This window comes from Athalia rosae, chromosome 6, assembly GCF_917208135.1.
Source record: "Athalia rosae chromosome 6, iyAthRosa1.1, whole genome shotgun sequence".
Classification (NCBI taxonomy): domain Eukaryota; kingdom Metazoa; phylum Arthropoda; class Insecta; order Hymenoptera; family Athaliidae; genus Athalia; species Athalia rosae.
This window is the reverse complement of record NC_064031.1, coordinates 4,515,272-4,533,290: the sequence shown is the minus strand read 5'-3', so window position 1 is coordinate 4,533,290 and position 18,019 is coordinate 4,515,272. Positions and strand designations below refer to the sequence as shown.

The 18,019-nt window shown below is 34.3% G+C and overlaps 2 protein-coding genes across 22 annotated transcripts in view; one reads left to right on the top strand and one right to left on the bottom strand.

Moving 5' to 3' along the window:
- The first annotated feature begins 384 nt into the window (after window positions 1–384).
- On the top strand, window positions 385–3,985 carry LOC105687852 (organic cation transporter protein-like). The gene is made up of 8 exons (XM_048657030.1): window positions 385–991; window positions 1,467–1,725; window positions 1,804–1,972; window positions 2,250–2,486; window positions 2,586–2,800; window positions 2,886–3,067; window positions 3,175–3,311; window positions 3,458–3,985. Exons 1-8 carry the CDS (start codon window positions 605–607, stop codon window positions 3,537–3,539), a joined length of 1,668 nt encoding a protein of 555 aa, XP_048512987.1. The 5' UTR covers window positions 385–604; the 3' UTR covers window positions 3,540–3,985.
- Window positions 3,986–4,138: 153 nt separating this feature from the next.
- The window catches only part of LOC105687875 (intersectin-1), a 44,789-nt gene continuing 30,908 nt past the window's right edge, over window positions 4,139–18,019 (bottom strand). For 20 of the 21 annotated variants that reach the window (XM_048657008.1, XM_048657011.1, XM_048657014.1 and 17 more), the window contains 11 exons: window positions 11,138–11,265; window positions 10,964–11,070; window positions 10,794–10,866; window positions 10,511–10,717; window positions 10,345–10,428; window positions 9,836–9,991; window positions 9,613–9,750; window positions 9,012–9,231; window positions 6,493–6,567; window positions 5,397–5,570; window positions 4,139–5,236 (listed from right to left, as the gene is read on the bottom strand). In XM_048657008.1, coding sequence (XP_048512965.1) covers window positions 5,082–5,236; window positions 5,397–5,570; window positions 6,493–6,567; window positions 9,012–9,231; window positions 9,613–9,750; window positions 9,836–9,991; window positions 10,345–10,428; window positions 10,511–10,717; window positions 10,794–10,866; window positions 10,964–11,070; window positions 11,138–11,265 — 1,517 coding nt within the window. In that variant the 3' untranslated portion in view covers window positions 4,139–5,081. Of the gene's footprint in view, window positions 5,237–5,396; window positions 5,571–5,912; window positions 5,988–6,492; window positions 6,568–9,011; window positions 9,232–9,612; window positions 9,751–9,835; window positions 9,992–10,344; window positions 10,429–10,510; window positions 10,718–10,793; window positions 10,867–10,963; window positions 11,071–11,137; window positions 11,266–18,019 lie in introns of all 21 variants that reach the window. The other variant, XM_048657009.1, reaches the window with a different exon arrangement.

The window sequence follows — 18,019 nt, the reverse complement described above, 5'->3', positions numbered from 1 at the left end:
ATATATTACAGGCAATTAAGTCTCTGCAGATTAGAAATTACGATCCGATAAAAAAATCCACCACTTCACGATGCGCATCGGTATATTTGATTTCTGTCGGAACCTGCTTCGTATTTTCACTCATAGCGTGATCAGTGGGGACGGTAAGGATTAAGAATTTTAATGAGCAAGCAAATATTTCTTTTGATATGTTCGAATGGCTATACTACCACCTGGTCGGTTTGACAGGAATAGCTCAAATTCATATAGCGACAATCTTATCTGAGAAGTTTGTTATCGTATTTTGTGATGTTATACTTTCTAATCCCTTTAAATAATCAAAAAGCACTCAAATTTGAGTTATATTTATCACCTACGAGCATATATAAGAATATCTACAACTTTTACAATCTAAGTCTCATCGCACGACGCTTATGCGATGTTCGATTATCATAAATAGTTTTGGGATACAGAAGAGTGGATCATTAGGATATTTTCAAAGAGAAAGATACCGAAGGCTTCGAATAGGATAAAAAGCAGTGACCGCGGTGGATTTTGATCGCGAGAATAGGGGTGGAAGAGGATGGTACAGAATAAAATAATAAAGCTGAAGCAGTGATCGAGGATGTCTTTCGACAATGTGATCGTGGCCGTAGGAGGATTTGGGCGATATCAAAGAAGGATTTACCTCCTTTTATGCATACCTCCGATGTTTGCTGCCTTCCATTCAATGTCTGGAGTATTTTTGGCAGCCCAACCATCTTTCAGGTGCTTGAGTCCTGGGGAAAACCCCGAAAATGCCACGTTCGATTTACCACCAAACATTTCTGCTGCAGCCTTTCCGTGGGATAACGATACCGAAAGTTGGTCTAAGTGTGAAATGTATGATCTTGATATTCAGGATCAGACCGAGGATGTGCGTCCGTCATTATCCCCAACAGGGGCACCCGTTGTCAAATGTGATTCATTTCTGTACGATAAATCTATTTTTAAGAATACTATCACGTCGGAGGTAAGTAAATCAGCCGCCTATGAAATAATAAAAGAAAAAAATCACTCCGATTGACCAAGTGCAGGTTTTCTGCAGCCGATTTGTAAAGTCTTTTTTGTACGTAACGCAAAAAAAAAAAACGGTTTTGTCCGATCAAGTATTGATTATGTTCAATACTTTCATTGGAAACGCGATATCATTTTGTTGCAATTATTAGCTTGAACGATCTTGAATGAAATTTTAGTTGTTAGCAGCATTAGGTAAAATAAAACTCGTCAAAAATCTAATGCAAACGGCCTTAAAACTTCTCACATGTTACGCGATCAGATAATCTTATACGATCGATCTCGTCGTGTATATCAGACAGTAGAAGAGTTCCAATACAAATAACAATATTCACAGCTATACCCATGTGCCGATGATATATGCGTCTAAAAATAATTAGTTGAGATCCTAGAAACCCATTATAATTGTATTTCAATCATTTCTGTTTCAGTTCAATTTAATTTGCAATAGAGCATGGTTGAGAGCTTTGGCTGACTCACTTTTGGTGGTGGGAATGATGGCAGGAGCGATGGTTTTCGGCGGATTAGCTGACCGATATGGACGAAAGCCAATCATTTGCTTGTGTGCAGTGATTCAACTTACGGGAGCGTTACTAGCCTCTGTGGCTCCAGAAATATTTTCATTTATGATCTTCAGGTCTATCGTGACATCAACTGAAAATGGCTTACTCGTCATAACCGTCGTTAGCGGTGAAAATTTGTTGCTTTTAATCTACAGATGTACTCAATTATGGATTTTATAATCTGTTTTATGATCTTATTTTTCAGCGCTCGAAATGCTGGTCTCAGAGAAAAGATTACTGGCTGGCATTGGCATTCAGATATTTTACTCCTTTGGATATATTTCGGTTGCTTTGTTTGCTTACTTTATCAGGGATTGGAGATTTCTGCAGGCCGCTCTCGCCGTTCCTAGCTTTGGACTGCTCACGTACTGGTGGTAAAATAAATTCGAATAGATGTCAATAAATGCTTAATTTTCAGGATAAATCAGGGTGAATTGGATCGGCAGGAGTTTAAAAATCGTGAATGTTCAGTAGCTTCATTAAATTAAGGAAAAAGCTCCCTCAAAAAATTGCAGAACTTTTCATATCCAGTAAATCTTTTCGAAGCAAAAGCCAAAACTCGTTTCGTCTTATTTCGCACTAGATCCGATAATAAACTCCGTCAATTATCTCTAATTCTTATCACAATATTATTCTAAAGTTTATTACCAGGTTGATTCCTGAATCTGCTCGATGGCTTTTTTCCAATGGCCGCAGGGAAGAAGCAAAAGAAATACTCCTCAAAGCTTCTTCAGAAAATGGAATAAAATCATCCCATAATCATCTGGACGATATCTTGAATGAGATTTGTACCATTAACAAGCCATCTGAATCGGAAAAGACGTCGGTAGTTCAACTTTTCAAGTATCCAAATCTGAGACGAAAGACCATTTTACTTTCCATTAATTGGTGAGCGTTAAATTCATCACATATCGGTGCAGAAATTAATTCAGGGAAGATAGTCGTGTATTTTTCTATTCTCTTTTTTCTTTTTTTTATCTTTTTCAGGTTCGTAATCACAAGTGCATATTACGGACTGTCTTGGAACTCGGGCAACCTGGGTGGAGACCTGTATCTAAATTTTGCGCTCGTAGCCCTCGTGGAATTGCCTGGCCACATGCTGCCATATTTTACGATGGATAGGTGGGGAAGAAAGATCATGTTATGCGGATGCATGTTTTTGGCCGGGGTGGTTTTACTTCTCGCGCAATTCGTTCCAAGTCGTACGTCAGAAATCGAATGACAAATAATCTAGCTGAAGAGTGAATTATATCGTTAATTTTTTTGTGTTTGTCAATCTGCTTACAGACATGATCTGGCCAAAGGTACTCTTGACAATGCTAGGCAAGTTTGCGATCACAGCGGCATACGATGTGATCATCATCTTTGCGGCAGAACAGTATCCAACTGTACTGAGGAATACCGGCGTCGGGGCTTGCGCTACATACGCGACGATAGGCGCAATCTTAGCTCCCTATGTTAACTATTCGGTAATTTAATTTGAATCAGGAAAGCCTATTTTTCAGACACACTGATAGATGTATCATATAAGCGTTCATACGGTTTCCTGCATTTACCACGTGTTCACTGATTGCAGTCTGTAGTTTGGAACTCACTGCCATTTGTTATCTTTGGTACCGCTGCAATAATGGCCGGTGTGCTGGCCCTTCGTTTACCAGAAACGTTGAACCAAATATTGCCGGACACGATAGAAGATGGAGAACGGTTCGGGAGGTTTGTTTCTATAAATATAATTTAAACAATTATCCATTACGGCCCAACTGATATGTAACATCTTTTCTAATTGTTCTCTGACGATATTCTAGAGATATTTCGTCGGGATCCGGTGTACGAATGGATTATTACTATTTATTTTTCAGCCCAAACTACTCCGAACAGTGCGCGCATTACAAGACGAGGTCGGATGAGACGAAGAGCCTGCAGGAAAATGAAAAAATTTGAATGCACCTTTTTTGATAATCCACGGACATTAAATGAACAGAAGCGGATCTGATGTGGATGTTGATGAAGATAACAAAAAGCTTAAATGTACAACCAAAGTGCTTGGGTTCCACCGAGTTGGGACCGAGACGTATCTTCAGTCAAAGTCGAAAGAAGAACCACACTATTCTGGCCCGAACATTAAATTGCCGATAAATGTAGAACCGATTAGGTACGTTTCAGTGAATGCATGTATGAATGTATTTATCACGTATTCACAAACTGATAAGTATCATATACCTGCTTGATATCATACAGTTATTTTTTATTGTATTTCGCGCGACGAAGTTCTTCGTTTCAGTGGAAACCCCTAATGACTGAAGCTATTAATTCTATAATTATTGTCTGCATGATTATGTTTATTAATTTCAATTTCGACCGTAGAATATATGATACATGTGATGATATGGGCATGACAATATTACTTGCGCTCATTTTTAAATACGATGAAATAAAATACTTGCAATTAGATACTAGGGTAAACAGGCTGAGTGTACAGGATCGATTCAAATATTGAATCTCAGAGCATACGCCCAACAAATAAGTTCGGAAACATAAAATTGACAATAATTTTTGGTTTAATTTGGAATTGAAAATTTTCTCATTTATCTTAATCATGAGACAATTTCGGAATGTGTTAATCTTATTAGAATTAAAATCCTCGTTCCTTAATTAATCTTATAATGATTGTTGTACTAGACTGTTTTGTGCAAATTTAATTTGTGCAATAGGACAACTTCATAATAGTAGATGAACTGGAATACTGAATACGTAGAGATCTCATCGTATTTAATAGTAAGTATACGAATTTCAGTATTTTTTGTTTATCAATATGGATACAACAATAACGAATTCAAGCAATCGTCAAATCAATACAGGCATCAACGAACGTATACATGTAATTAGTCTTCTTTATTCAACATTCAACAAATGTATGCTCATGCTAGCGTTAGATAATATATTTATACTTAACGATTTATTTGAATATATCAAATATGAAAAAATCTCAAATTAAAGCTTATCAAGAGTATCTCCTCAGTTCAAAGAATACTGGATTCGATTCAAGAGAGTATTATGGGGTGATGAAATGATAATGAAGTGTAATTAATGTGGACTTACAACAGATGAATGCTTCGGGAGGGTGATTTGAAAACAGCAGCCATAAGATTAGCTTCCTCGATCAAGAGGGGTGAATTTAATTAGTACCAATAATCTGATGTGGCGAATCATTGAAAGCAACATCAGTTTGTAGAATGTCTAAATTTGTAGTTCTGAAAACCATTCTTTGTTTTTTTTTAACAAATTTTTTCAAATAGTCAATTTTAAACTCAACATTACAGACATACGTATGTACGTAGATTCAATACTGGCATTAAACGCGTAATATTACGCGCTGCATGTGAAACAGACTATATTTATTATCATAACAATATATTACTATCCCTATAATGCCATGTATTTCCAACAATCCAACATAGCTGGCTTTATTTACTCAAAGTATCCTTAAGCATAATTATTGAAAAGGCGGAGATCTAACTTTAATATTACATCTCCCGTTTCTACTTCATGTAGTTTTATTCTTTTCTGAATCGGTCCGCAAGAATCCCTGCTATCTCTTATTATATCTGATACTCGTACTTCGGCACGTCCAAGAAACTCTGTTGATATAATTGAATGATGAAGTTAAATCGAAAATTTTAGTCAGTCATTGTTGAAAAATATTCCATCACATTTTTCGCGAATAATTCGCACAGAAGGCACGTTAAGTTACATTGACTAAAAACGAAAAAACTTTGAAGTAAAAGCTTAATGTCTTACCATCAGGGCTGTAATAACCCTTGTCAAATACAGTTATACATAATGTATCCTCGTGCAAATCCTTAACTTGAAACTGCATGGATGTATCCCATAACGGGCAGTTTGTTCCAGTCACAACTTGTGTTCGTTCTTCCTGTGATCCCATGGCCACTTTGCAAAAAGTGTTGTACTTTCCTGATTTATAACACAACAGCAATTAACAGACGGACTAATCGTATACAAAATAGCCCGCACGAAGTATGATGAAATAATGTTCTCAAATTGTGTCGGAGTAACATGACTTGATTTCGACAACATCGGCAGGCTTTTTACTCTTCATTCTAGAGAATGATATGAAATGGAATTGAAAAAACTATGCTATCATCATACTTCATGGATAGGATATTTTTTTTTGGCAAATCGTGTATAGCTTTGTTAATCACACAAGGAGTTATAAGTGCTAGTCTTCATTAAGATAAACTACAGGTCAAGCGGATAAGCCTAATTGTGTATTAGTAGCGTCCACAATAACTTTACCTGATTTATTAAGACAGAGATCTTCAGCTTCTCTGACAACTAGTCGTAGGTGGCCCTTTGGGGGTCTCCTGCGAACTACAAGCATGCGACACACTAGTTAATTACATGCTGCATGCAGAATTAGATCATTAGTAAGCAGCTTCAATATTTTTGGGATCAGTTGAATTTCAAGTTGGTTAATTTTTCTTCAGTATAAAGAATACCTAGTTGATAGAAATCATGCAATGATGATCTCCAAGTCACGTAGCTGTGATCGTTTTTCAGTTCGCAATTCGAGATACTTTGTAGACACAATTAAAAAAAAACAAAAAGGAAAACCAATTAGAGGATCGTGTAAAGTATAATTACGAATACTAATGCGGCGCCAGGGTCTACAATTTCTCACATATTTTGGCATAGCTCTATAACTATATGATACTGCATTTAGTGTAGCGTTGATTAATGATGATATAATTAAGATAAAACTATATTAGAATACAATTTATAAAAAACAATGCATTTTTGAAGAGCAAACGAAAAGCAAAGCTGGCACACGACAAATCAATGACATCACACCTAACATCTCTAACGAAAGTCTTACCAGATAATGTTTTGATACTCGACCCTTCGAGAACAGTTACAAGGATGCGCCCACATGCGGCGAACTGCGCCTGTTCTGCTCAGACATTGACACACATAAACATTTTATTAAATGCTTTAGCAATAGAAATTTTGCATCGTGGACATAACTAGACATATAATACATCATTAGAATTCAATCGAACTGAAATGAATAAGGTTCTTATACATGTTACTTCAATCACACAGATCTTTTCATTCATCATTCACGAATCATAGGAAAATATGCATTTAATTTGAAGCTTTATTACTAGACAACAAACAAAACCCGACTTCCACCGAACTTGATGTTTGAATCCGGACAATACAACTACCTATTATTTTGAGTGGGCTAATTAAATACACTGACTTTGTTTGCTAGATACTTGTAACAGAATAGAACTGAAGACGAAGCTGGCACAATGTGAAGCCAAGGGTCATCAACATCATTGTTGATCAGTACTGAAGCATACTCATAGAGTGTGACAATTACCGTTAAACTTAGATCCTTTTACACATGCCATATGTGTGACAAACTGCACCTTTGATCTATATTACGCATTAATTTTTCAGCATGTAAGTACATAAAAGCCTTGATTTAATGAATTCTGTATTACTTGTTTTATGGTCGTATGACCACTTCTCGTGTTGGAAGCCTATAGGTTGCATATGGGGCATTCCACGTTAAAACAAAGTCGTTTCAACTTATTAATCTCCTATTGCCTTCGAAATTTGTTTAAATACAGTTTTCCAAATGAAATCCTACACCCAAGAGCATTTTTCGATCAGAGCTCTCATCTTTGAATTATGCATTTTTTGAAATTCACGAGTTTTACAAAAATGAAAATTTTGATGTTCGTTTTCTCAATGACAGTTCATTCTGAGGAAAAATTACGATGCCGATGGGATTAATTCGTAGCTCAATTGAGTTGACGGATTCGTGCTCCTGAGGCGAAAATACGTTAGAGAAGTGTCATGCAATCGATTTCAAAAATAATTCATCATTGACCGAAAACGCGAAAAAATCCAAAGGGGTACCCCTATGAGTTATTTCGATTTTGGGGTCAAAAATCAATATTTTTTTTATTGGGGTTTCTATGGTATTCTCATGTAGGTAGTCTTATTGATACAAAAATTGAAAAATCAAAGATGTTCCTGAAGTGAATATACGTCAAGAAAGTGTTTTGTAATCAATTTTAAAAATACTTTATTTCTGGATTAAGCTAATATTAGAGGCAATCGGGATATCTCAATTTTTATTGTTCTGAAAAATCAAAGTTTTCAATACAAAGATATATAATTTGAATATTAATGATTTTAGGTCAAATAATAAATTGTGTTAATTATCGAGTGTTCGAAAATGACCGAATGAATTGTCAGTCACCCTTTCATGATGTATAATAATGCAATGCACGGAAAAAAATAATTTATTTGGATTTTTTTTTTTTGTACACTCGGTGTCTCTGATTCTGAACTGATGCCTATGATTTAGCATGGCAATCGGGACAGAATTTATTATCTTGAGTGTACTCTTACCTACCTATTCAACTGCTGAAGTTTTACATATTTACTTTCTGAAACGGTTACATAGAATTTCGCAGAAATATCATTACAAAGGGAAGCCGCCGTACGGAAGGATCAAAGGGTTGATTTATGAGGTGCGAACAAGATCTTTATCAGGTGATGACAGGTCGTCTGGCACCTGCTAACAATAGTGCAAGAAAGAATAACTAAAGAAATCTCACACCTCATCATCTATTAAAAAGCCATAACATTTCTTTTTAAATGTCCGGACGTGCCGGCGTTCATTACGACCGGAGCACGTGTCTAAAACTGATATCGAAACATGCGGAACATAGATTTATTCCATTACATGGGTGAGCCGGGGCTTGCAACCAAATTACCTACAGAGTGAATTTGCCTAATGAAATAATTAAACATTTTTTGTTGCGAGAAACTAGCCAAGCGGTGCGCCGCGGAGTGGCAAGGATATGAACAAGATTCAGAGCGCTCGAGCGCGGCGCGCTGAAGTATGAAATTTCGAACTGCTTGACCTGCAATCACGTTTTCCATCATATCTTTGAAACGAATGATCGGAATTCGATGATGGAATTGAAATGTTCAAGATGCATTCTCGTGGCCATGGATTTTGTTAAATGCATAATTCAAAGATGAGAGCTCTGAATCAATGATGATTATGGGTGTGCGTTCTGGTTAGGAAAAACTATGTTTAGAAAAATTTGGAAAGCAATCGGAGACCAGTAAGTTGAAACGTCTTCGTTTTGACGCGGAATGTTCCATATGTATATTGTGATAGAACACGAAACAATCACATGATACTGTTTCATTGGGGCATAGTTAAGATGAGAAGGGATATTTTTGACGATCCTTTAGGGGAATAATGTAACTCCTATTGAAAATTTGTGTCTTGAATTCCAAATTTATAATAATATTTTAACAGATCAAGTATAAATTGATAGAAAAGACATGGAGTATACTCACTCGATCGCTGACGTTGGAGATGATTTCTTTCGTTCTCTATGAACGCCTTTCTAGCCTCTCTTATTCGTTTCGTCCAAAGGGTACATTCACTTGCAGATGGAGCTAAAAGAACTGTGATTCTCTTAGAGTCCTTCAATCGGATGGTTCTGGAGTTGTCCGATGTATCATTTCCATTCACCTCTGACTCAGTTAGCACTGAGAGCTCACTCAGAAATGTGGGCTAGAATAGAATGTTCATAGTTATACAGGGTGTCTTATTTTAATCGAACCATTTTGATTATTCGCAAGGATGAGATCGTCCGGAAAAACTGTCGATACCAAAGTCGTGGGGTTCAAAAGAGGAAAAAACTTCAGGCCATCCATTTTTTCAAGATCAACTTGGTTTTTGAAACTTATAACTTTTGTATTAAAAGTTTTTCCGTACCACCTCATTCTTTCGAGTAATCAAAGTGGTTCAATTAAAATGGGACATGTGATACTTTGTTTGTTGTACATGCTGTATGAACAGAAACATATTGGCGACTGAAATTGCTACTATGTAATATGTTATACAGTTTCAGCTAAATATCAAGAATAATTTTCTAGTCGTTGGGATACTCACTTTTTTGTATAATTTGAATTTTTGGTTCGCATTTCTCTCGAATGAAAATTGCTGTCCCGATGGTAATGACTTTGTTGGTTGAGCAAATAATATAAAATCGTTCATGAGAAATCCCACAAGTCCTTTACCACTTTTAGCCTATGACAAAAGGAGTTCATCAAAATCACTTTTATTGAGAAGCTTTGCAAAGTTTATAACTGCGTATCCCAATCGGCCTACTTACTTTGTGTAATATTCCATGATGCAAAAATTTACGAGGTTCAAGAGAGTTAGTTAACGAGTTGAATATTAATTGTTCTTCTAATCCATCGCAAGAAACGTGCTTTTGTAACCATTCCAGCCTATCGCTATTTTCTTTTTCTCTTACTCCTTCATTTACCTGCAATTATTCAAAAATATTTACGTATGAGATTTCTGTAGAAGCACCAATGATTCATAGAGATCGGAAGACATCCCTTTATGATTTAGACGTTCAACCAGACATAAATCAGATAGCGTAAACTGATAAAATTCCATTATTTATTGGACATCAAAACGTGATTGACAATAAGTTAAATTGTTTTTCTCGAATGAAATGATTCAGACAATGTTATTCTGATAAGAACTGAGCAATTGAGAGGGGATATGTTTTAAATTGTTTGCTCTCAGAAGCTTGTAATATGCGCATGGTAGTCACTCTACCACTATAATCGTGCGGAAAAATATTTCTATTCAAATGTGAAGTACTCTTACCTGTATACAAAATTCTTCTGCTTTTGCCAATGCTTCTTGAAGGTATTGTCTGTCAGGATGCGAGATGGGTGTGTATTCGAGAATCTGCATGAAGGCATGTTATGGTGAGCAACAATTGGTGGAATATTACTGATAAAAGTTCTTTTTTCAAGTATCATTTGCCAACCTTATTGATGATAAGTGGATACTTTGTTATCCTCTGCATAGGTTTGATGAGGAATGAACTTAATGGCATCCCCTTAGTTCTTGGATCTTGTTGACACTGTAGGGCCACCTCAACAAATTCTGATGACTTTTCAGTAAGCTGTTGTAGGTATGTTGCAGCTGATAGTTGACAGCTACAAAATCTAACATAGGCTGACATTCTTGGGATCTGTGAATCAGTAGTATGTTCTACATTTAACAATTCTAATAATCTTACAATGGAAAGTATTCCCTACTATACTTACATTTTCGCATAAAATGTCACCGATCATTCTGATAATTCCTCCGTCGCTGTTATCTCGTCGTATTCTTAAAGTTCTAAAAATTAAAGTTATGTGTCGTATGCATATATGCTCTGATACATTGGATTACTATTGTATCATTTTTAAAGATTTGTCGAGAATATTCTCATTACCTTAAGAAATTATCATTGCACACAATAATATCCCGCCAATTGACGAAAATCTTTTCAACTTCATCCACCGTCAATACCATACTCTGGAGTAAGGGCTTTTCAAATACCTGTAAACACACGCGAACGTTTACAAGTGAACAATTTCCTTATGTTTATCCAGCACATAATAGTCACCTCATGAACAAGACTCATATCTTCAATGTATGCTTGCTCAGTGGCGATTAATTCTTTGATATGCTCTTGTCGTTTTCTTTCAGTCTCATCAAGCAGTCCCAACATGACTTCACGTATCATATCACCCGCTGCACATAAAAATGTACGGACGTCTTTCACAAAATTCATAATTTTCATATTAGATTATAGTATGCAATGTTCAAAATTAGATTCAATCAGAATTGATCAGGATATCAACTTACGAGAGACGTGATCATCTGAATTAACACTGTTACTGAATAAATGCATGTTAAACTTGGTGAATTTTCAGAAATGCAAAGCACAAGTATTCAAGCCAGACTTTTATAGGTATATGGTACACAAGTCAATTATTATTTGGTTTATCAGCTCAATTTGGGAATTGATTGTTTTGATAACAATTAAGATATGTGAATCAGAATTTGAAGAAAATGGAAATAACAGACTAGATAAGCCAGACAAGTCTAATTACCTATTATTGACATACGCAAAAAACACAGACACCAAATAACCATGTGTTGTAACCATCTCAGGGTGAATGTTTTGTCCTATTGTCATATCAATTAATACAATAAGATAAGACACGAAAGTGATGTATAATGTGGGAGAGTCTGTTCAATGGTCTCAAGTTTTAGTGGAGTTGGGAATACTGAAAATACGTCACCTGTCTTTCATGATATCCTCAGCTAAACAATAAACTTGCGAAGAAAACATAAAATATATCCGAACATAAGGTGTAAGCATATAATCTTTTCTCATTTATACTATAACATTAACTTTTGCTGATGCTATGGTTTTCAGAACTTGGGAATGTTTCATAATTTTGGATAATGTTGTGAGGTATTTTTTAGTTGGCCACTTCAGGAGGCTTTCAACCTGTGAAATGGCATATTTATTAATGAAATATCCTCAACATAACTCGGCAAAAGAATAAAAATGAAAAAATTAACAGCATGTAACGGTGTTCATAATAGTTACATATTTTATTTCCATTATTATCTAATATCAGGTGACAAGGTTTTTCTAACAAACGGGGACAAAATCATATTAAATCCATGAGAAATTCTGATGACGAATTTCAATAAAATTTTGCCCACATTTTTACATTAATTACGACTCTTATCCCAAGATAACATTAAACATTTAGTACAGGTAGCCGTTTGTAACAATTTTAGGGATATATCATAACTTTTTATACATATAATCTACTATTATATATTTAATATTTGCTTGTCGTATAGAATCTCAGATGTATAATTGAAAGAGATTTGAAGTTATGCACACGTGGTGTATACCAGTATAGTAGGAAATATTCAATAACAATATTGACTTCTGTTAAACACTTCTGTATTCTATCAGTCTGCTAGACATATTCCCTGATCATAAAGATCTCGTTTCTGATAGAGAGCCATAAATTTCAGAAATGTGTTAACATTGTTACTTCTTATTTCATTTTTTCGCATCCCAACTGATAAATCACTCGACCAATATTTATTAATTGGTGCACATGCATTGCTTAACATTTTGAAATACAATTAATTACTAAATAACTTGATTAATCACATCTAACTGAATACTGGTGGAATTTATTATCGTAAAAATACCTGATAATTCATCGCACATCCGAACATATGGCTGTTGTTTTGCTAATTATTTTTAATTTCGTTCGAGATTCTTGTGCAATGTTATTAATAGCAATTTAGGATCCTAAAACAAATATCTGACCAGTCATAAATGTTAAATTTACAAATCATAATAGTTCCGATTCATATTAAACACCGTGTATCGTATACTGGTACCAAGAAGGGAAATGGTATAAAATAATATTTTTCTTGATCTTACGTTTCACATAATGAGCCTGTTAGCATTTATTAATGATAAGTGACTATGCTGCTGGTGAAAAAGAGGTTCATCGCTATATTTACTGCAGTACCACGATGTCTTGTAAATTTTGCTAAATTTTGCATACTCGACGAGCGGGAACTATCCCAGCTAGCATGTCCTCAGTAAAATATGATAATAACATGGCAATATTAACTATTGAGTATAAAATATCTACCATATTACAGGCCTCAAGATTTTCGAACTAAATCAATATGTAGGCTTCACTGTAGGTTTTCAGCAGATAACAATATCGTGCTCTTTTTTATGGTTTTCAATACAAATTTGAAACGTTATAAAAGTTACTGGATTAGGCTATCATTTTCAAACTCTTACTAGCACTCATGACCCCTACACAATAACTAACTAGCAATTGGATATGAAATCTATAGTTTGACTGACTAATCTATTAGCTATCTTGTTCAGTTTAACCCATTTATTAATCCTGAGGCATAACGTATTTGCTAATAGAAGAAAAATCACATTTTCACCTACTAAATAACAGCGTAAGTAATCAGTGGAGCATAGTTCAGAAGGCCAGCCATTATCGTTGGATGTTTTTTTTGTCCAATTATCCATGAAATAAGGATTATTGATTATTTAAGACTGAGGCTGAACAGAAGTATTTCGCGAATGAATTGATTTTCAAGCAGGTCGCTTCCAACCAATTCCAGCTATTATTATACCAAAGATCAACAACAAAATTGACTTTAAGTACTTCGTTTTGTGACACAGTCTGGTTAACTAAAGTTTACTCTTTTCAAGTAAATCTCGAATATGTGAATTTGGTATCTCATTGCTATCGGGGATGACATAATAAATAAGTTTAACATGCGTCATTTTTGATTCAAAACATAGAACTATTTCGCAACATTCGGTTAACATAGATAACATAATATTTTTGAAAAACCATTCACATATTTTTGATCTTGATTCTTTTTTTTTCGACAACTTGGGGTAATAAAAACTAAATAATATACTAGATCGTAGAAGAAACTAGCCAATATATAAACTGACATATCTCAGTCAATATTGTTTTCCAGAACAAATTGCCGAGGTAGCCGGGTTGCATCAAAAGTTCAGCTCTGTCAGGCATATATTTGACTGTGAACTATATTTTTCGGGAAGTTGATCAACGATTGAGTTTATGAACCAAAAGCCGAACTTCAAAAACGCACATGTTTCATAGATTCATTTGTGCGCTTATAATAAAGAGTAGATGAATAATGAATATACGTCTAACTAAATAATTACTTTACTTAATAATGACTATTTCAGAACTCAATTTATTGAATGGCCATTCTTTAAATTTCTCAATTAAATTCATCATGATTTCGGCATTGCATAATACTGTTGAAAGCAATGCTTACAATTGATTTTAGATTGAGTTTTATCATTTGAGAAAATCGCTGAAGTAAATATACAGATATAATCATGAATTTGGAATTGCTGTTGAAGAAATTACCTCTGAATTATATGTGTTACAGTTAAGTTACGCATAAACACTTTTGTAATCTATTAACATAGTCGGAATTTGAGAAATATAATACAAAGCTTGAAGATATTTTTGAACAACAATTAATGATATTTCTCAAACTCTGAATGATCAATTATCATAACAACATTATTTAATGATCAATAAATACATTGATAATAGTGATTCAATGTTTAGTTAATGGGAATCAGCGAAGATGTTGACAAGAAGAAATATCAACAGCCATTGTATTGTTACAAACTTAAATCAGGATTGATCATCTTATCGTTGCGGATCATAATCACATACCATCATACGTTATAAGCGAGTAAGCAATGTGAACGAACGACTATAAATTTATGTTGATTATATAAGCATCATATATTCGTCAAATCAACTAAGTTCATATATCGCTACAGTTAGACAGCGATCGGGAAAAGCAACTATCCAAATTTTTTCAATTCATATCATAGTCGCTGTTGAGATTTCTTATTGTGTTACTCTTTTATTTTATGAACAATATTTCGGGTGAACGACTGCTATTTGTAATTGTTAACGTGAGTAGTATACGTTATAGCTGAGGCGATGTTATACTACTGTCCTTAAGCTGCATGTGAGGCAGAGGTAAGATGTTAGTTGGATAAAACTCTCAATACGAAATTAAGATAGTTGTGTAAGGCAATTATTAATTCATACACAGGTAGTACGTTCACTTGTATTGAAAAGTAACACATTACTACTGCGACTTGCGACTTGACAGAAGAAAAAAGATACATGGCTAAACATGACTGTTATCACATGTTGTTGATGTTAGATGATGGTGTGGCAGAAGATGAATGACCTTATTAATCACAGAGGAGAATGCTTTTGATCCTTCAGAGATTCAATGGTTGTATTTAGGAAATACACACAACAAATTAAAAAATGGAAGTCCAACAAAAACAAAGAGGAATCAATTACGTCGACCATCTTCTGAGATGGATTTCATCATCAATTACATGTAAGTGATATTGATATTTAAAACAGAAGTAAAGTTTACAACCCTCTTTGGAAAAATTACTTCAATAGTTAAGATGGAACTGATGTAATATGTCGATGAAAAAATATTTATCGGTTCTGTCATTCCATAATTTCCCGAGTGATACGCAGCTTAGAGTTTAATGGATTATTCTAAGAATGATTACCTCAAAACGTTTATAAACAGAGGAACTAGATATGGTAACCAGACAGTTTGACATTTTACTAGATGACTAATCATAAGCTCGACTCGTGAGAAATAAATTTAGGCTTTCGAATCACGTACTAAGAAAATATATGATTTATGTTGATTCCAATGATTCTGTTCGTTTAAAATTCATGCAAATTATATCAAATAGCCTGGTTGTCAAGATTTCAGGTGTCTTTCTGTCTACACCAAACAACTTAAGCCTCATCCCTTTTATGGTACAAAGTTGAAAATCAGATGATTGATGAGATGAAAACTATGATAAATTACGGCAGAATTTATCTAGCTGCGACATAAAATGAAAATTTGAGAATTGGTACAACAGGTTTCCTGCATACTGTGAGGTCATTTCACCACTTATGCCTATTGCTAAAACAATTTCTGAATGAATGCGTATTTGCATCTATTTTTCTGTCATTCGCAACAAGTCTTATCTCAACCACCGTGTTTTATAATTTCGAGAGCCATTTGTTGGAATTGACACTTGGAACATACTTTGTAAAGGGTACCTAGAGTTCTTGACTCGAGGAGAAAATGTTTAATTGAATGATGGGTTTATTTTGTTTGGTGTAAACGTTGTAGGATAGTGGCACGGGACCCACGCAGCAAGGCATGCTAACGTCATAAAAAGAGGCAAGCCATGTCAAAAAGATGGAGAGAATTATAAACGGAAAGCTCAAGCAGATCTAAAGTTAGTGAATGCGATATGTATGATACGAATAAAGAGATTCACATGTTTAAAAATATAAATTTGATAAATTAATGATATTTTTGAATATATTAATAAATAATTAGATATGGCTAAATCGATTTACCAAAATAAACTCGTAATATAATAGTAGTGAGCAGAATTCTAAACTCTAATATTAATTTTTTCTATTGGTAAAATTCAAGTAATGAAGCTCGGTGATTTTATAGTACACAATCGTACATACCGAATAGAAGAATTTTTCAATACACCTTCGAGCTTAGTCTCTAGCAGCAGTACACATTCCGAATCATTAGTCAGAAGCAAGATACTTTGCTTCGATTGCACGAATCATCAAAATGGAATTACAAATTTTTTTCCCGAAAAAGCCCTACTGTTAGCCACTGGGTCGATGGATTTTTTATTTCAATCCATCAAGATATTTCGATAGTACAGTAGTTCTACTCAATCATGATTTAGGTAAATCTGAAATCATGCTTCATACATATATAGCTGTCACGAGAAATTTTCAATCTATTGTCAAATCTTGAAACGTAACAAGTGTTTAAATCCAAGAAGGAGATACAAAGACCTTGATTTCATCGAGTTGAGACGCGCATATTGCTCACAGTCATTACTTGAATTTACTGATGAATAGAAAATACAATAATTCAAAAACAATAAAATGAAAATGGAGCATTCATCACACTATTATGATATTATACACAGTTCGGCATATTAAGACAAAAAAAAAAAAATTACAAAAAAAAACCGATAACATATGGACAATTTTCTCCGATTGACGTGTAATAAAGAAAACTACTAAAAATTTATCCTAATCAATTAAAGATCTTCAGTTGGTATACTTTCACAGATAGTTAAAATTACAAATACTTCTATAACATAAATTCAACACTGTTTAATCTTTCTGAATTTCGAGACGAACGGATAAACCTAATGCAACAAAGTTGAAAGATAAATAGTGTGGAAAACTAAATCAATGGTGCCGCAGTGGGTCCCTGCCGAGTGTTTAGCAGACATACACTAGCGATTGATCAACGATCGTTGAAGACAGTATGCACCAGCGGTTCCTACAAAACAGATATATTTAAGCCATATTCCTCTACATTTTGAAATATCTATTTAATGTTAACTTTAGAATTGTCAAGGAAACAAATAAAATTAAAAAATTTGGGAGGTCGGCATAGATATGTATTGTTTCAAAAAACAATTATTAATCAATGATAAATTGTTCATGTTTCATTTATCAGTGTGTAATTCCACTGTTTATTTAACTGAGACAGCAGATGAAGTTAACTATAAAATATTTACTATCTATCTGACTACTAAATTTTGAGATTACTTGATTTAAAAATGCCATGCACATAGTTTCAAGGTTGAAATAAAATAATGTTAAAATAACCCGTTGAAATGCATAGCCAAAGATAATATTGAATTTTTCACGCATGTAGTCAGTCCAAAGTTGTGTTTACAGACTTGAAGTACAATAAGCATGGTTTGCTCCCAACAAGTATAATCATCATATTCATTACCAAATGCATCATAATATCAGAAAATTAATAACAACAGACTTGC

Bases quoted from the DNA above. Each gene is read 5' to 3' on its own strand.
- LOC105687852 (XM_048657030.1), top strand. From the start codon at position 605: ATGTCTTTCGACAATGTGATCGTGGCCGTAGGAGGATTTGGGCGATAT. The intron at 1,973-2,249 runs GTAAAATAAATT...GTTTATTACCAG, and splicing joins GGACTGCTCACGTACTGGTG to GTTGATTCCTGAATCTGCTC. The intron at 3,068-3,174 runs GTAATTTAATTT...CACTGATTGCAG, and splicing joins CTCCCTATGTTAACTATTCG to TCTGTAGTTTGGAACTCACT.